Source organism: the organism of the source record quoted next, unplaced genomic scaffold (genome assembly GCF_019419815.1).
Source record: "Pyrus x bretschneideri cultivar Hongxiangsu unplaced genomic scaffold, Pyrus_bretschneideri_v1 Contig7, whole genome shotgun sequence".
In the NCBI taxonomy this organism is placed as follows: Eukaryota; Viridiplantae; Streptophyta; class Magnoliopsida; order Rosales; family Rosaceae; genus Pyrus; species Pyrus x bretschneideri.
Window position 1 is genome coordinate 2,323,920 of NW_025999809.1, and position 17,617 is coordinate 2,341,536.

The window sequence follows — 17,617 nt, forward strand, 5'->3', positions numbered from 1 at the left end:
TTGTGATAAGAGAAGTGAAATTATTTTAGCAAAATTCTGTTTTTTTTTCAGAAATAAAAAAAATGCCACCAGAAATTAACAAAAGGTCAAAAATAGGGTTTTCAATAACAACATCAACAAACAACCACAATAAAGAATAAAAATAAAAATAAAATCAACAAAAACACAGAAGCGAAAAACAAAAACCACCGAATCGAATCCAATCTCAGTAGAAGAAGAGGAAGAAGAGAGTGAATAGGAGCTAAGAAGCAGCAGAGAAGCATGAGCAACTCCGGGAAGCTCAACTCCTCAAGCTCCGAATTGGACCTCGATCGCCCCAACCTCGAAGATTACCTCCCTTCCGGCACCTCCATCCAGCAGGAACCCCACGGCAAGCTTCGCCTGTATGTATTAATCCCCTCCCCCTCTTTCTCCTCTTATTGTTCTTATTCTCTGTTTGGTTCCCGAGAAACTGTGGGAAATTTGAGAGAATTTTCTCATCTTATTTGTTTCTCAGGCGTGATTTACTCGACATATCTCCCACCCTAACCGAGGCTGCTGGTGCCATTATCGATGTAAGTCCTCGCTCTCAAAATTCTTTTGCTCCTCTCATTTGATTGGAGATTAAATCGTCTGATTAGATTTTGGGAGAAAGTAAAGTATTCAACTTTCTAACTGGAAGCTAGCTAAAGTTTAAAATTGTATGGAATTTTACTCAATTATTGTGTAAATTATGGATTTTTTTAACTGTAAGCTAGATGGTTGAGTAATTAATTGGCTCTTGATTGCTTTATTTTCACCGATTTCAGTTGAGTTTGAAAGTTGAGAGATTTTTATCGGATTTTGCGCACTCATTGTATAAATTTTCGTGATGATCATGATTGAATGAACAGGACTCGTTTACAAGGTGCTTTAAGTCCAATCCTCCGGAGCCGTGGAACTGGAATGTGTATCTGTTCCCTTTGTGGTGTTTCGGAGTGGTGGTTCGATACTTCATTCTGTTTCCTGCGAGGTTAGAATTTTCTATCTTTGGTCAAAAAATTGAAATGTTTCATGCATTCATGCCATAACGCAATAGCTTTACATGTTCTAGTTTGAGGGTACTGGAAATGCAAGACATACTTTGACTGGATGATTGTGCTTTCCATGGATCATGGTTACGGATTCTTATATTATTTGTTGTTTAGTCTCTTAAACAGCTCAATTAATTCTGCAGGGTTCTTGTTTTGACGATCGGATGGATAATTTTCCTCTCATCCTTCATTCCAGTGCACTTCCTGCTGAAAGGCCATGATAAATTGAGAAAAAATTTAGAGGTGCACTTTCTTATCTATTACTTCATTTCCTTTGGCTGATTTCTATTCAAAATATTTTATTTCAGTTTTTATTAATCAGCGTTGTATGTTTTCTATCTTCTGATAACAAGATTGGATCCCTTTACCTGCTTTATAGGCATCAGGTCAAATGACGTTTTAATGCATAATTTACCGAAGACTGCTCTAATCGTATAGTTCTGCTTATGTTTATAGAATCTGTTTAAGCATGCCTAAAAATAGTTGAAATATATTTTTGCAAATAACTGCATTCTTCTTTCACACTTGTTAGAACAATGATGTATGGCATGCCACATGAAAAATGATCTGTATTGACTGGACAATTTATGAGTAATCCATCCAATTACAAAAATGGAACCAATGGCCTGTATTTCTTCTGTCTATTATTATTTATTACTTATGAATGATGCCATAAGAGTCCAGCTGCCAACAAAGCTTTGACTGGTAACTCAATCATCTTAAATCTGCCCCAACTAACTCTCCTTAGAAAATAAACCACAAAATACCAAATACGAGATTGTCCACTGTCACAATTAATGGATGCTTTATCTATCAGATAACTGACCACAAAGAATTTGGAGTAACAAGGAAAAATAGAAGATGGTCATTTGTTCTCTTTATTAGGTATTGTTTTGTTCTCTCCATTAGGTATTGTCCCATACGATTTGTCCGGTAAGTGTTAGATATGCATAAATTCTCAGGGGTGGATAGATCTAGTATAGTATAATAGTTAATAAATTACACTTGTGTTTCAATGCTCCTTCATTTCACAGTTTTGCTTTCTGTAATGGCCTTCATGTAGTTATTAAGCTGTTATGTTTGTTTTCCTTTCAGAGGCTCTTGGTAGAGTTAATTTGTAGCTTCTTCGTTGCATCTTGGACTGGGGTTGTGAAGTACCATGGGCCACGGCCCAGCATGCGGCCAAAGCAGGTACATTTTTTAACCTAATCTTTCCTTTTTAAAATTTCATCCATTATTTTTGCATCTTTTTGGGAGCTGTTATTGGCTCTCCAAAATGTCATCATGTACCCCTCCACTTATATTTTCTCGCTTATGTTTTTATAAATAAGGAGTGCAAGATGACCTTTTTGAGTACCAATAAAAGCTCTCATCTTTTTACAAAATCAATTTCATTTGTTTCTTAAATGTCTGTGTTGAGATTTTCTTTCATGGTTTGAGCAGGTCTTTGTGGCCAATCATACTTCCATGATTGATTTCATCATCTTAGAACAAATGACCGCATTTGCTGTAATTATGCAAAAGCATCCTGGATGGGTTGGTAAGTGTAAATGGTGCTTTACATTATTAATTATCAGAGTTGTGTAAGTTTCCATGGATATTCAGAATTGAATTATTGAAACATTTATTGGAAGTGTGGTTTCCAAAAGTAAAAAACATTTCAAGCACAGTTTTATGTGTATCCATGAAATTTAACCATTAGCATGCGTTTATCATTTTAGATTTGTCCAATTGATGCAGTGCTTGTACAATAATGATCCATTATATATATGTCAGTTGTTAAGACCATGGAATAGAAGTTTTTTGACTTTGCGTGCAATTTTATCATTTTTTGGGGTTAGCATATCAATATAATAGTGTTACAATTTCTTTGAATGAGAATCTATGTTATCGATAAGATTTCTTGTTGTGCATTGATTGTTGATGACTCTTTTATATGTTCTGAAAAAAGGGTGCTTGGTTCTTTTGGTTGTCAGCACTTTTCTATTGTTGCTTATCACAAAGAGTGAATCTTGAATATAGTCAAGAATGACAAAAATCTGAATTTTCTTTTCTGTAATAAGAAATGGAATCAAATGAGAATTCTCTTCGTTTATGCTTCTTGTGAAGGATTGTTGCAAAGCACTATTTTGGAGAGTGTAGGGTGCATTTGGTTCAATCGTTCAGAGGCAAAGGATCGGGAAATTGTAGCAAAGAAGTAAGTATAAACAGAAGGTGCATAGTAGCATTTTTTTACACCATCGTCCATGTCATTGTTATATGAACTAGTACAGTTCCTTTTTTCAGATTAAGGGAACATGTGCTTGGGGCAGACAATAACCCTCTCCTTATATTTCCTGAAGGAACATGTGTAAACAATCACTACACTGTTATGTTTAAGAAGGTAACTGTATTCTAGTTTAAATTTTGCTCATTTTAAGTTTAATATTCACTACTAGTTTATATTTATTGCTTGGTATTTTTTATTTACTAACTTTCAATTTCTATACTGCTTAGGGTGCATTTGAGCTTGGCTGCTCAGTTTGCCCTGTTGCAATCAAGTACAACAAAATTTTCGTTGATGCTTTTTGGAATAGCAAAAAGTAAGGAGCGGATTCTATCGTTGGACATTATAAATATTGAGTTCCTTATTTGACTTGTGGGTTTGCTTGAAAGTTTGTCTACTTCACCTTGCATGCTATTTGAATGCTTAAAATGTTGGGGTGTGATCCACACACCCTTTTTTACTTCTCACACACCCTTCTAATTTTTGGCCGTCGGATCAGATGAATTAAAGAAGATCAACGGACAGAAATTAACAAAGGGTGTGTGAGAAGTAAAAAAGAGCGTGTGAATAGCACACCCCAAAAAGTTCTATGATGCTTAAGCATAGTCATCATACTCTAGATTCCATTCGATGGGACTTGGCCGTTGGTTAAGCTTAGATCCGTAATTTAGGGAACATTAACCAGGGTGTTGGGGCCTTGGGGATGTTGTGATACCAGAAGGATTTATATGATATGTTTGTGTTGCAGGCAGTCCTTCACAATGCATCTGCTACAACTTATGACGTCATGGGCTGTTGTTTGTGATGTGTGGTATTTGGAGCCCCAAAACATTAGGCCTGGGGAGACCCCCATTGAATTTGCCGAGAGGTAAATGGTCTTTCTTGGACTTGTAATCTGGAACAATATGCTTCCCCGCCCTTGTTATGGTCTTGTTTATCTCCACTATTTTTGGATGCTTTTTATGCAGGGTCAGGGAAATAATTTCTGTTCGAGCAGGACTGAAGATGGTTCCGTGGGATGGGTATCTGAAATACTCTCGGCCCAGCCCAAAGCACAGAGAGCGAAAGTAAATCAAACTTAAATTTCCTCTTTTTTTATTTCTTCGTCGTCATTGATTCTTCTAAATTGTTTTACTGTTTTTGTATACATAAGGCAAGATCGTACAAATGTGACAAGAAAAAGAAGATTATACGCATGCAGTTCACAATCTTGTGGCTTATTGGTCGTTATCTGTTTGCAGGCAACAATGCTTTGCTGAGTCTATGCTCCGACGCCTAGAGGAAAAGTGAAATAAGTTTTTCTTAGTCGATTTATTTTAAACACGCAATGCACCCAATTTCCTCTTCATAAGCGGAACTGGTTATGATGCCCGAGAGGAAGCTGCCTTCTTTATAAAACAAGTAAATGAATTACTATCTCAATGCCAAGTTGTTTTCTTCAATACAAATGATGTATCAAGCTTGATTTCCCTGGTGTTTGCTCGAAGTTTGTAGAAATTTGTCATTAGTTGAAAACGTCGCTCCTTACTTTTCGTTTGTCAGTAATTGAATACACATCTTAACATGAATGTACCTGTATGTGAATGATGAAAAGATGCCTTGATCTTTGATCTTAACATGAATGTACATTTTCATCTATTTATTCCCAAGTGCTGTGTTGCAAAATTGGATCTCCACTTCGGCTGTTGAATCCAAGGCAAAGGGTTTATGGTGCGGGTTGTAGAACTCGTTGCATTACTGAAAACTATTTCTGGCCCTCCGTTGAGGGCTTGTTCCCGGTTTCAAGTTGAGGTCGAAATGAAAACTAACTCATGAACCAAGACCGAGATGGTCCAACATGCCAGGAAGCATGGATAAGTTATCGTTATTGTCCACGTTTTCCTGTTATCAAAAAAGGAGAAATTAAAATTCGGCTGTAGCCATCAATGTTTCTTGACTGAAACCTTTTCGTTTTTAAGGGATGAAAGCCTCAAAGGTTCCAAAAATGAAATGAGGAAACGAAATAAAGTAGATGATCCAAAGAAGACGGAATATTCTTATAAAACAAAACAAATATCCTCATTTGTCATGGAATTGGAGACCCATGACTTGCATTTGATGACGTCCAATTCACACGTGACAAAGAAAGCATTCTAAAAAGGGCATTAGAAAGATTTTAGAGCTCTCACGAGTCATAAACCTTCATGTACCTTGTGTTCTTGTTATTGAAAGTGAAATGATTTCCATTTTCCGATCACCTTTTCTCTTCATGCACACCTCTAATCAAAAGCGTTTGGAAGAGAAAAAAAAGGTGTGTGCAAATTATTTCTGGTGGAAAACCTACAAAGCAAACAACGGAAAACAAGTCAAAATGAAAGTTTTCTTTCTTGTTCATTGGTCCGCCGTGAATAAAACGCGGTTTCGTATTTGATGGAGAATTTGGTCTTCCTTATCAAATGAATCACTCGACGCCCCCCTACTGGCTTCTAATAACACCCATGTCTTTACTGCCACCAATTGCGTGAAGTGCCAAAGCAGTTCTGCAAACAATTGGACGTAAGGTGCATTTCTCGCTAGTTTGTTGTATTAGTTTTCCTTTCCCATTGGTGGACTCTCAGTCTATTTCCTTTCCCATTGGTGGACTCTCAGTCTATGTAAATTTTCATATCTGCACTGCTTACAATGCGAGCCATCCACCATTAACTCAACGGCATGCCCTGCGATGCAATGCGAGGCTTCGAGTCTGACCAGTCAGCTATTCCTTGGCAACAGCACATCTTCCGGTTGCAATCAAACAACTGTGCCTATGCTGGTTATACTAACCAGACCAAGATTCTTACAACCTTGGTCACGCAGTCCACTTGTACGGGTAAGCTCGCTTTACACTTGTACACATAGAGCGAGTGTGTGGGACAACCTGTTTTGATACCATGAAGAAAGTTGAGATTTCATCATAAAACCAATTGGCAATATGGGGAATAACTCAACCTCTTATAAGCTCATGCAATGTGGGACTTATTCTTAACATGCTTCTTTTCTTCATGGTATCAAAACCAGAGAGCAGGCCGGTAATGTCACATGATGGGTGGGTCTCCTTGGCTTTACGCGATGATAGTGGGTCCCCTGGCCTCGCATCTATGGTGAGTCCCCTTGACTCTACGTGGTTGTCGATGTGTGGATCTACCACGTGTGACCCACTAATTGGGTCCCACGTGAGGGGGTATATTGAAATATCCAATATTGATCACTAAGAAAGAAAAGTTTAAATATCTTAACCCCACTCCAACTAATACCGAAATTTATTGTGCTAAAACCCTACACCTTACTAAATTAAGAACAATATATGTGAGATTGGAAGTGAGTTTTGGTTGTCTCTATAATTCTACACAACTAAACAAGCTATTAGTAGTAAAGAAACCTTTAATTTCTTTCTCTCGGAGTTGGGACCAGATTCGATGTTGATATGAATTGAGAGTTGGGACCAGAGTCGATCTTGATATGAATTGACAAATACCAGATGACTAGGAGAAAAGACACTAGTCATACACAGCATCGACATCTGCGTTGTGTAATTTTGTCAGCAATTACGTGTTTAGCGGTTTGAAATTGCCTATGATGATTTAGTTGGACATCCAACTAAACAGTGGTTATTATCGATGTTTAAAATATTAGTATCGGTGAAAATATCGATATGTAAATTTGTGAAAATATCAACGGATATATCAAATATCAATATCGATTGCTTTCGAAGGAAATGGTGAGAATTTAAAATGGAACTTTAGGGATTGTCAAATATTGGTTTGGATGAAGTACAAAAGTTTCTCTGATATTTAACAGATGTGTCATAAATATCGACAATATATGTTGATTTTAACCTAAAATTTAGACTTCACCCCTATTTCTATATATTTCTTTGATTTTTTGGATATTTCTATAAAAATATCGACATTATCGAAAAATATTTAAACACTGGTTATCATCCACTCAAACTAACATCGTTTACTTTGTTGGCAAACAGCTCTCGATAATAAAAACAACGCTTCAAAGATGAGTTTGCAAGGCTCGAGTAATGATATGTTGTTAAGTCTCTACAATGTCGCCCACTTTTTGCTTGTTCTAAGAGGATGAGGGAACCAAATTATAATGTAATTCTTCTGTACATCTCCTAATGCGAGTAACTATCAAATTTTTTGGCCAAGCCGTGATCATGCCTTTTGTAAAGTGCATTTCTACGTTTTACTGTAGTTAGGAATCAAAGACGTTCAACTTAACTTATTTCTCTTCTGTTTTGGTCACTTGGGATCATACAATTATACTCAGAAATTGCTAGTTTGGAAGTTGGTTGTTTTTCTATCTTTTTTATTTTATTTTTTTATTAAAAGGTTAGGGAGAGCGGAGGTTAACCCATCATAGGGCCATGGCATACCACACGTTTGTACCTATGTCTTGGTCTAGCGAAAAGAACGATCCTTACCAACTCATTCAATTCTCGTTGGGATTGTTCTATCTTATCTTATTAGGTTTGTTGAATTTTGGAGAATAATTCAACAATATGTTTACATTTCAAATACTGCTTAATTAGTGCAGCTAAATAGCTAAATATTAATCTCATTGAGAAACGAGTAACTTATATAAAATGAGTTCCCCGTCACGTGACATCTTTTTCAATAATATAATATCATGTGTTGAAAAACTTACTTATATCATTGTTTTATTAGAGAGAAATATCACTATAACGGTGAACATGTTTCGTATAAGTCATATTCCGTTAAAAGACACTTCAAAAATCAAACTACCAAAAAAAAAAAAGAAAAAAAAACTACCGAGATTAAATTAGTTCATAAATCAAGAAAATTTATTTCCATTAAATATTATTAGCTAGAAAATAAAATTCCCGACAAGGACAATGGTGACCACAAGTGGGGCATTGTACAGTTGGTTTCACATTAGTTCGGTGCACCGTACGAAAGATGCACAATTGCACCGGGAACAAATCCAGCAGAGTAAAAATCCTGCGACATGTCTCTCAACACCTGCTTCGGCGGAGCGGTAAATAGGTAAAACGGTAACTCCGGTCGAGCACCAACTTTCCTCAGGTAATCGACCAAGCTCTGAATTTTATCCGACGGGTGAAAAGTTGCGTCCACAGTGCGATTATCCGGAAACCGAACCCTAATCACGGCCTTTGTGATCTTCGACCTGCGTTTTGCGTCCTCTGCCTCTCTAATCTTCTGCGTTTTGAGGAACTTGTCTTGTTTCTGCCGCGTGCGTTGAATGCGGTAGTAGTCCTCTGGGGTGAAGTCGTAGAATTCGTCTGCGCTCTCCTCGATATTGGCCGTGCAATCGACTGCTGGCGATACGATCGACGGCGCCGATGAGCCGCCTTCGTCTGAAGGATCCCGCGGAGGAAACGTCAACCGTCATCGTGAGAATTCTGGGGTTCGCGACGGCGATCAAATTGGAGAAGAAGAAGATGAAAAATTATCGGAGGGAATTTTGCGACTCTCTGACTTGTATTAAACACTATTGATTTTGCTATCCATTTAAATTTGGGAAAAGTTTTTCAAGTTTTACTTTCGTATCCCGCTTGGAATAGGAATCCCCTTTTCTTTTTTAATTGTTTAATTGACACCCCACAATTTCTTGAAAATTCCCACTTTATCCTTCGTTCTCCTGAAGTCACCCCACCGCCGAAAACAGAAGAACGCCGTACACAACCCCAATTCGACGACCAACCATCTCTTGTTGCCTCCGTCATGGACATCAGCATGGCGAAAGTTAGAGTCTCTTGCATCAGGTCATCACTCTGAGAAAAGAAAAGTTACAAGAAAAACTGAAGCATAATCCGCATAATCCATCAGTTCAAAATTAGAGCCCCTTACTACAATGTACTATATCGATTTTGTGACATTTTTTGTGTGTCAAACAGTAATGATATGGTAATTGTACCGAACCTATGATATTTAGTGTAGTATTGGTATTCAAAATCTATGGCAGCAGTATTACCGTACCATAGCAAATATATATAAGTATTAAATACTTATATATAAATAGTTGAAGATGGATCTGTGACACAACTTTTTACATAATTTTTGACACACGTTTTTGTAGGGTTTACTCTGTAATGTTTTTTAACGATCCAAAGTTACAAAAAAAAATTGTGAAAAAAAATGATGACATGGATCCGCCCCAAATTAATAATACTAATTACTAACTTTGATCTTTATATATTTGATTTAGTTTGCAACTTGAAGTATTTAAGTTCAATTTGATTCGGTTTGTAATCCTAACTTTTGTATGTTATCCTTAATGCATGTTTTGACTTACTAAATATGTCTAAATAATGATGAATGATGAATCTTGGTTGTAGGATATAGGTATATTAGATTATTTGGAAAATTAAAGATTGTTGCCGAATTTATATTTATGTCTGTCCATTAATTGGTGTAATTGTTGTAACCGTTAGGTTATTGATTCCTCAAATGAATAGGTCATTCATTCTTTGATTGATTAGGCAATTGATTATCCTTATTGAATTATGGATGATTTGTGTAATTTGTCAGGATAGCCACACCATTATTTAAAGGTGATTATGCCTCACATTGTAACACACACTTAGAAATTCTCCAATAGAATTCTCTCATTCTCTCTCAAATTCCTCTACAACAAAGATATATGGTATTAAGTTTCATCTTAATATGTGGGCTACTTGCATACAAAAAAAAAAAAAAAATCTCAATTGGTACAATATCATTCCATGTCATGCCAACTGAATTTTATGGCATATATAAATTTGGTATATCGAAAATTTGGAATGGTAATAGTACTAGATTCTGTCATATCAAAAGTTTGGTATGATAATTGAAACAAAAATTTTAATACGATAACTGTACTGAACCCACTCATTTATTAAGCATGTCTTTGATTGAGTGGGCAACTAATTAGTATTTTTCAATTATTTACACGTGAAGTGGTTTATTGATGTGGCCATGAACAATTGATAGGCGATGAGTTGTTCATAAATTTAAAGAATATAATATATATATATATATATATATATTTTTTTTTTTAATAAAAAAACATGTTTACTTATAAAAATGAAAAAAATAATGAATCTAATAACTCAAGAATACGAAAAAGTAAGGAATTGGTATAGGCGAAATAAACATTCTCATTAATCTGTTTACTGATCATATAACAACTAAATATTAATGGAGTTGAATCTCGCCATTATTGTTCACTAATTCTAATAAATCAAAACATAAACCAACCTTTTTTACTTAACATGATTACTAATTGCTATATTCAACGGTGGAATCGTGACATGTTTTTCTCAATGGGTAAATGTCTACTCAGAAGAAGTCATGAATTTTAAATCATTCATTTTCTTCTCGTTTCCGTTCCTTATAAGTAAACGTTTAGTACCGTTTTCTCGATTTAGCCATATAATTCTATTTTTTTTGTTTTGTTTCTTCTAACTGTATTTTTACACTAAACAATAATCATTTGCGTTAAGAAGAAAACACTAAAAGTATTAGTAACAGACAAACTCCACTTTTAAACTTTTCATCAGTTATGTTATACATATGAAGTGGTAGTTACATGGCGGGACAAAAGAACATGATTTTCTGCACCCGTTTATCATTAGAGAAAGAATAATACACTCCGTAAATCATTTTTTCTTTCACATAATTCTTCATTAATTTCAAATGAAACAAACGAAGAGTAGAATAAAAATTAACAAGAAATGCGTGATAGTTAGTAACACCCATGATTGCATAACGTGGCACAAAAAAGGTGTCATTTCATAGCGCGGCACGTGGTTTAGCATCCTGAGAGCGATGATTGCAAAAGTGAAAGCCAAGGCCTCGTGACCACCCTCCCTTCCCCTCTATCATTTGCAGTGGCGTACGGAATCAGCCGTGTAAATGTACACCCAGCCACTGACCACTCTTGGACCCGCCCGCCCCACCTCTCTCTCTCACTTAATTCTGAACCGACATTCCAACCCCCTCTCTCTTTCCTCCTCTTCTTCTTCCTCACTTCTAGACCCCCAATAATCTCAATCCCTCTCTCTCTCTCTCTCTCTCTCTCTCTCTTTCTCTCCCCCCTGCACAAAGGTGACTCCTCCTTCTTGTTTCTTCTCTACTTTCTGTTTTTCTTTTCCCCTGTTTTGTAGAATTTCCCGGGAACCAAACAGATTGTTCTCCCAACTCCCTTTTCACTTCCCAATTGCCGCCGCCTTATTCCGTTTAGTTGCGTGGGGTGCACGTTTTTATACAATTGTTATGCAGTTTTATTTTCTGTATTCAAATGTGATGTAATTTCTTTTCTCGAAGCGGAGTTTGGCTTTCACAAATTTGAATTTTTGTTTCGGGAAAGTGGGAAATGATTGTTGGTTGTGTAAATTTCGTTCCTTTTTGCATAATTGAAGTTTATTTATTGTTGTTAAGACCCTAGTGCTCGGAAATTCTGACGAAAATTTTGGATTTTCCGTTTGATTTTGAAGGAATTACACGAACTGGTGAAAATGGCGGCTACCCAATTCAGAAGTGGCGCCCTTTCTAACGGATTAACCGCTGGATCCAGAGACGGTAACCCGATAACTCGAAAGTCCAGGTTTTTTAATCCATTGCACACAAGGGAAGATAGTAATATTGTAGCAAGAAGTGTTAGGAAGGATTTGAGCAATGCCAATGCTATGGGGGGATGTAATCTGTCTGCCACACGCAGACCACTGTGCTTGCCGCTAGTGACACGCCGCAGAAGACCCTGTTTTCCGGGGGTGGCGAATCAGTTGAGTTCGGATTTGGGTGTGGGATCCTTTGAGGTTGAAGGGAAGTTGGCTTTACAAGAAGAGGAAGCTCCCATAAGTGGGGGGACTGGTGACCTGTAAGACCTTATAGCCTACAGGATCTTGTTATGTGTAAATTTTTTGTTGCTTTAGCTTCTTGAAATGTTGCTTTTATTGTTCTTGTACTTGTTTTTTTCATGATTGATGCTCTGTTTTATTATTTTTATATCATTTTTTTTTTTAAATTGAACATGAAATAGGCGCGTTAATGGAGTTGCATGTTGCTTTTTCTGTAAAATACTTGGTACTGATCTGTCTAAGTTGAACTGCGCCTTTTACTTGCAAAGAGATTCATACGTTTGTTTTCAAATTTGATAGAGTGGGTGGTAACTGAGGATGATAGCTTTAGATAAATTTTTCTACTTTTGTTGGAAGCCTCCCAATCCCTTCATCCTCTAGTCCCTCCCTTCGTATGTGGTTATTGATTTATAAGTGCAAGCAAGCTAATTTTGCTTGTATTCACTTGATCTTGATGTATGAAGCTTATATGAAAAGTAATACTATCAATAGCTTTTGGGAATTGTCCATTTCAGCGATTCTCTAAAAATGTTATTATTATTCTTAGTTTTTAGATGTTGGGGAGTTATCTTAAACATTGTTTTATGTTTGTTTTGGGTTAACGAGTTGAATAACATTCCTAGCAGTGAAACATATTCTCCAGATATCAAACGCGAGCTATTGATGCTTTCTTTACCTGCAATTCTGGGTCAGGCCATTGATCCATTAGCACAACTAATGGAGACTGCGTACATTGGCAATTTGGGTTTGTTTCACTCCTTTAAACGTCCTCAATGACTAAGCACTGTACAATTGATTTAAATTTGGAGCTGTTACTTAATTTTCTTTTGTTTTTCCGTAGGTTCTGTGGAATTGGCTTCAGCTGGTATTTCAATGAACATCTTTAATTATATCTCAAAGATATTTAACATCCCCCTCCTCAGTGTTGCTACATCATTTGTTGCTGAAGACCTTGCTAAGAGTGAAAGTAAAGGTTCTATTTCAGGTGAAGTTAAATTTTTGTTTTACTTCCCAGGTCATCTTTGTTTTACACATATTTGGTCGGTCTTTATGTCTAAATTAGAGCAGAGATTACTTAACATTATTTTTTTCGCTATCTGATTTCGGCTAATTCTCGTACAGAAAATGGTTATCTAGACGGTAAACCCAAACCTGTTAATGGAGTCGTTGAGAGAAAGCAGCTATCTTCAGTGTCTACAGCTTTATTGTTAGCAGTTGGGATTGGAATTTTTGAGGCCGTGGCCCTGTCTATGGGATCTGGGTTGTTTCTAAATACGATGGGCATATCATCAGTAGGTTACCTGATCTAATTACATCTCCATACTGATTTGTTTGTCTGCTTTTTCTTATATCTTTTTACATAATTATACAAACTTTCTATTTTTTGTATACATAAATGTAATTATATGTATGTGAACAATTACTGTACAAGTTTCTAGGTCTTGTGCTGCACTTTACTTAATTTGGTGTTTTATTTGGTTGTGGGGGGAGCTCATACATTTTCTGATTTCCCCTCTCATCTTTGACTGTTTATTTAAGGAAGATTCTTTTTTCCCCGAATGTCACAGGACTCACCTATGCGCATTCAAGCACAACTATTTCTTCAACTAAGAGCACTTGGTGCTCCCGCAGTTGTAGCGTCTTTGGCTCTTCAAGGAGTTTTCCGTGGATTTAAGGATACAAAAACTCCAGTACTATGTCTAGGCAAGTTTTTGGCTATATATACTTTAAATGTTCAAGTGAAAACATCCCTTTATAGATAGCAGTATGAATTTATCATGTGTGACTGCTGAAATGCCTGGTTAATCTTTTGTCATCAGCATCTTGCTGAGGGGAGAGCACTGGGGAAGTGGTGTAACATTTTTTTATCCACTACAATGCTATATATTTGTGATATGTGTCCAAATGGCCTTTAGCATCTTTTGATTGAATATGAAATAATCTGATGGAAAGTCTAGTTTTCTATAAGGTGTAGACACACACACACGCCCCACCCGTACTATACATATAACCCACAAACAAGATTGGTCTGTTATTCTTGCACAGTGTATCTACGGTCTTGTCTCCAACTTGTTGATTTCCATTTGTTTTTAATCAAGCTTGAGTAGTCCTTCCAGTTAATTAATGTATTGTTATTTGTGCAGGTATTGGTAATTTGTTAGCCGTGTTTTTGTTACCGCTCCTTATATATTATTTTCGTTTGGGTGCAACTGGTGCAGCTATTTCCACTGTTATATCTCAGTATGTGATTTTGAATACATTTTCTGTAAATATTAACTTTTGTTTTCTCTGTAATTAGAAAATGAATATTATGGAATTTCTGATTTTCAGATACACTGTCACCTTTTTAATGATCTGGTTTCTAAATAAGAGAGCTGTACTATTGCCTCCGAAGGTTGGATCACTGCAATTTGGTGGATACATTAAATCCGGTAAGTTTTATTTCCTTTTATTTAACGTTTTACGCTCTCATCTATCTGAAAATATACAGCTTTTTTCCAGCCTTCTTATTCATTGATTTTCTTGACTATCATAGTAGTTCACTTTACTTCCGATTCAGTGCACATGTATCAGGGCAGTGTATATTAACTTTTCTTTTGTCTTTGTGTTGGTTGTTAAACTTTTTTCATTACCCCAGATATAATTCTCTCATCTACCCATTCAAAATTTGTTACCTAATATGATGTAGGTGGCTTTCTTCTTGGAAGAACTGTTGCTTGTCTTACAACCTTGACATTGGGAACATCAATGGCAGCTCGTCAAGGTCCAGTAGCTATGGCTGCTCATCAGATATGTATTCAAGTATGGTTGGCTGTATCCCTTCTAACTGATGCAATGGCTGCATCTGGTCAGGTACTGACTCTGCTGTTTTGATCATCGTAGTCTGTACTATTGGTTTCCATATTGGTAACTCAATCAGTATGTGAAGACTAAGTATTAGTTTCACCAAAATTCACTGATATTTGTCATCTCGAATTGGGGTTTGTAAGAATTGTGTGTCTTTGTATATGGCATAGCTAAAATGTCTCATTTTGCAGGCCCTGATCGCAAGTTACTTATCAAAAGGTGAATACAAAATTGTGAAAGAAGTTGCTGACTCCGTGTTAAAGGTATATTTTTTTTGACTTATTTGTGTTGTAGTTTTGTTATGTTGCATATGTAGTTTCTTGATTTCAAATACGATAAATTTACGTGAATGTTTTTTCAGATAGGATTGTTCACAGGTATTTCCTTGTCTGTAATTTTGGGAGTATCTTTTGGTTCTTTAGCTACGTTGTTCACCAACGATCCTGAAGTATTAGCAATTGTTAGATCTGGTATATTGGTACGTATTCAAATTTATGCTTGTTGGTATATTAGTCTAGATTTATGCAAATGCAGATGTCTTTAACATAGGTAATGATGTTTAATTTTCCACAGTTTGTCAGTGCTAGTCAGCCTTTAAATGCTCTAGCTTATGTTTTCGATGGCCTCCATTATGGTGTTTCAGATTTTGCATATGCAGCTCGCTCCATGGTAAGCTTCTCCCTTAGAAGAACCAAAGTTATTCAGTCATGACTTCATTATTACCTTGACTATGTAAGAGTACATATTTCTGTTTTTGTTGTTCACAAAGTTTCTATTTATTAATAGATGGTTGTGGGGGCAATATCTTCCACATTTTTGCTATATGCTCCTTCCATCTTTGGCCTTCATGGAGTTTGGCTGGGTTTGACTCTCTTCATGGGCTTGCGAGCAGTCGCAGGCTATGCCAGGTAATAATTTACCATGTCAAATTTTGATTATCATCATTATTTGTGAATATGTACTCTTTTCGATAACCAATCCAACTTTAAGTCGCTGGTTTATAACTTCCGATGATAATAAATCTAAGGCTTCTATTGCTAAAATATGAATACGGCATTTGCTTATTTTAGTAGAAAAGGCAAAATGATTGTTCAGATTTGAGTTTTACGTTTATCAGCATCATCACTATCTTTGTTGGTGATTCTTCGTGTCTTTGTTTTTCTTCTGTTCTCCTTTCAGATATCTGTCAAAATCAGGTCCGTGGTGGTTTGTGCACAGGGATATTCAAACAGCTCAGGTTAGTGGACATTCAAAATTCTTCTCATTCTGTATTTTTCCATTTTTTAATTTTTTCGCGAACTGCAAAATATTTCTCTCTGGCTCTTGAAGGACTAGCTGGAATATGCCGATGAAGCCTCATGTTTTCTTCCCTTGAAAATCTTATTTAAAATTTAGAGGTGGGATTTGATATGAAACTATGGACATGTTTCCAGCTATTAGAATGTGCCTAAAACTGCATAATCCACTTTTTTTTTCAGCTGGCCACTTGAGATTGGCAAAATCAATTTGATTGAATCACATCACAGACCTAGTATTTCCCACAAGCCGAAGAGAGGTTTCAGCTACAAATTGCGCATTTGGATCAGTATTTGTATCAGATGATTACACGGTTTTATTATATTCATTGATAATTTTGGGGTACGAAAAAAGAACCTGAACGTTACTTAGTATATATTCTTGTCGTCTTCATGAGGACATGATTCTTCTCCTGGAAACAATGTAGCTTCTAGTTCTTGGATACATCTCTCTTGTCCTTGACTATAAAATTCACACTCCTTCCTTTGTCGATCCTCCCAAATCCCCACCACTTCGACAACAGCATGGCGTTGGGCGCTCCAGCCACCGGAGGCTGCGTAGGAAGCTGTGCTTTTTCGAGTAACATCAAATTCAATTTTTGTTGCTTAAGCTTTCTTTATTGGTAGTTGTTGATTTGGTAGATAGAGATGGTGCTGAAGTTGCTAGCTAAACAAAAGGACATCGATGGAGGGCGCCCATGCATGATCTTTGGTAATATCGCGTATGCGTCCCATTTTTCCACATGTTTCTCCATCTCTTTTATGCATGGCAGCTTAAATGTGCCTCCGAGAAGCTCAGCTAGCCATCTGCATCTCATCTCGGAGGTGTACAAGTTCGAAATACTCTCGGACAATCCAATTACATCTAGCTGTGCAATTCTTCCATGGAAAATCTGAGAACTCGTAAAATTCTTTTCTTTAGCGGTCTGCATCTTGTTCAGCCGCCTTTCCCATTTAGAATTAGATACAAGTGTCTGATCAGTCGTTGCATGCTTCAGTTTCTACGAATAGAATCCGATATATATAGAGGAAGCTTTTAAGGAAAAGGATCTTCATTTTTTTTTTATAATAAAAATGGGAATTAGTTGTGGGGTCCACACCATATCGAACTTTAACAATCCGAACTGTCTAGTTTTTCAGTTATACCTCATAGATCATCCTTGCAAAATATTAACCAAATCAGAAATATTTAAGACATTTAATTGGGTTCAAAGAAATGAACGAATACTTTGTTATACAAGAAACAATGAAATTTGATCTTGATAATTAAATAGGCATATGGTTTCGGATTGAGTTGAATTTTTGC

The 17,617-nt window shown here is 36.4% G+C and overlaps 3 protein-coding genes across 6 annotated transcripts; 2 read left to right on the forward strand and 1 right to left on the reverse strand.

Annotated features, from left to right (window-relative positions):
* Positions 1–212: 212 nt before the first annotated feature.
* On the forward strand, positions 213–4,967 carry LOC103936673 (glycerol-3-phosphate acyltransferase 9). Its single transcript, XM_048574276.1, has 12 exons — positions 213–383; positions 497–554; positions 873–991; positions 1,196–1,295; positions 2,148–2,243; positions 2,496–2,592; positions 3,162–3,249; positions 3,339–3,435; positions 3,549–3,634; positions 4,067–4,186; positions 4,287–4,385; positions 4,560–4,967. Exons 1-12 carry the CDS (start codon positions 262–264, stop codon positions 4,606–4,608), a joined length of 1,131 nt encoding a protein of 376 aa, XP_048430233.1. The 5' UTR covers positions 213–261; the 3' UTR covers positions 4,609–4,967.
* A 3,276-nt stretch (positions 4,968–8,243) lies between these two features.
* Positions 8,244–9,055, reverse strand: LOC103936059 (plant UBX domain-containing protein 1-like). Its single transcript, XM_009345889.2, has 2 exons — positions 9,034–9,055; positions 8,244–8,686 (listed from the first exon to the last, which is right to left on the reverse strand). Exons 1-2 carry the CDS (start codon positions 9,053–9,055, stop codon positions 8,244–8,246), a joined length of 465 nt encoding a protein of 154 aa, XP_009344164.2.
* A 2,082-nt stretch (positions 9,056–11,137) lies between these two features.
* Positions 11,138–16,799, forward strand: LOC103936675 (protein DETOXIFICATION 45, chloroplastic). Of its 4 annotated transcripts, XR_665696.3 has the most exons (16): positions 11,138–11,700; positions 11,807–12,189; positions 12,796–12,914; positions 13,011–13,154; positions 13,292–13,461; positions 13,738–13,873; positions 14,314–14,410; positions 14,501–14,601; positions 14,859–15,022; positions 15,208–15,279; positions 15,378–15,494; positions 15,590–15,685; positions 15,803–15,924; positions 16,196–16,253; positions 16,346–16,413; positions 16,495–16,799. XR_665696.3 is itself a non-coding variant. In XM_009346520.3 (15 exons), exons 1-15 carry the CDS (start codon positions 11,686–11,688, stop codon positions 16,504–16,506), a joined length of 1,806 nt encoding a protein of 601 aa, XP_009344795.2. In that variant the 5' UTR covers positions 11,139–11,685; the 3' UTR covers positions 16,507–16,799. The 4 variants fall into 4 exon arrangements, 3 of the variants coding, with proteins under 3 accessions (XP_009344795.2, XP_048430077.1, XP_009344796.2); XM_009346520.3 differs by lacking the exon at positions 16,346–16,413 and having other exon boundaries at positions 11,139–11,700; XM_048574120.1 differs by lacking the exon at positions 16,346–16,413 and having other exon boundaries at positions 11,139–11,552.
* The last annotated feature ends 818 nt before the right edge of the window (positions 16,800–17,617 follow it).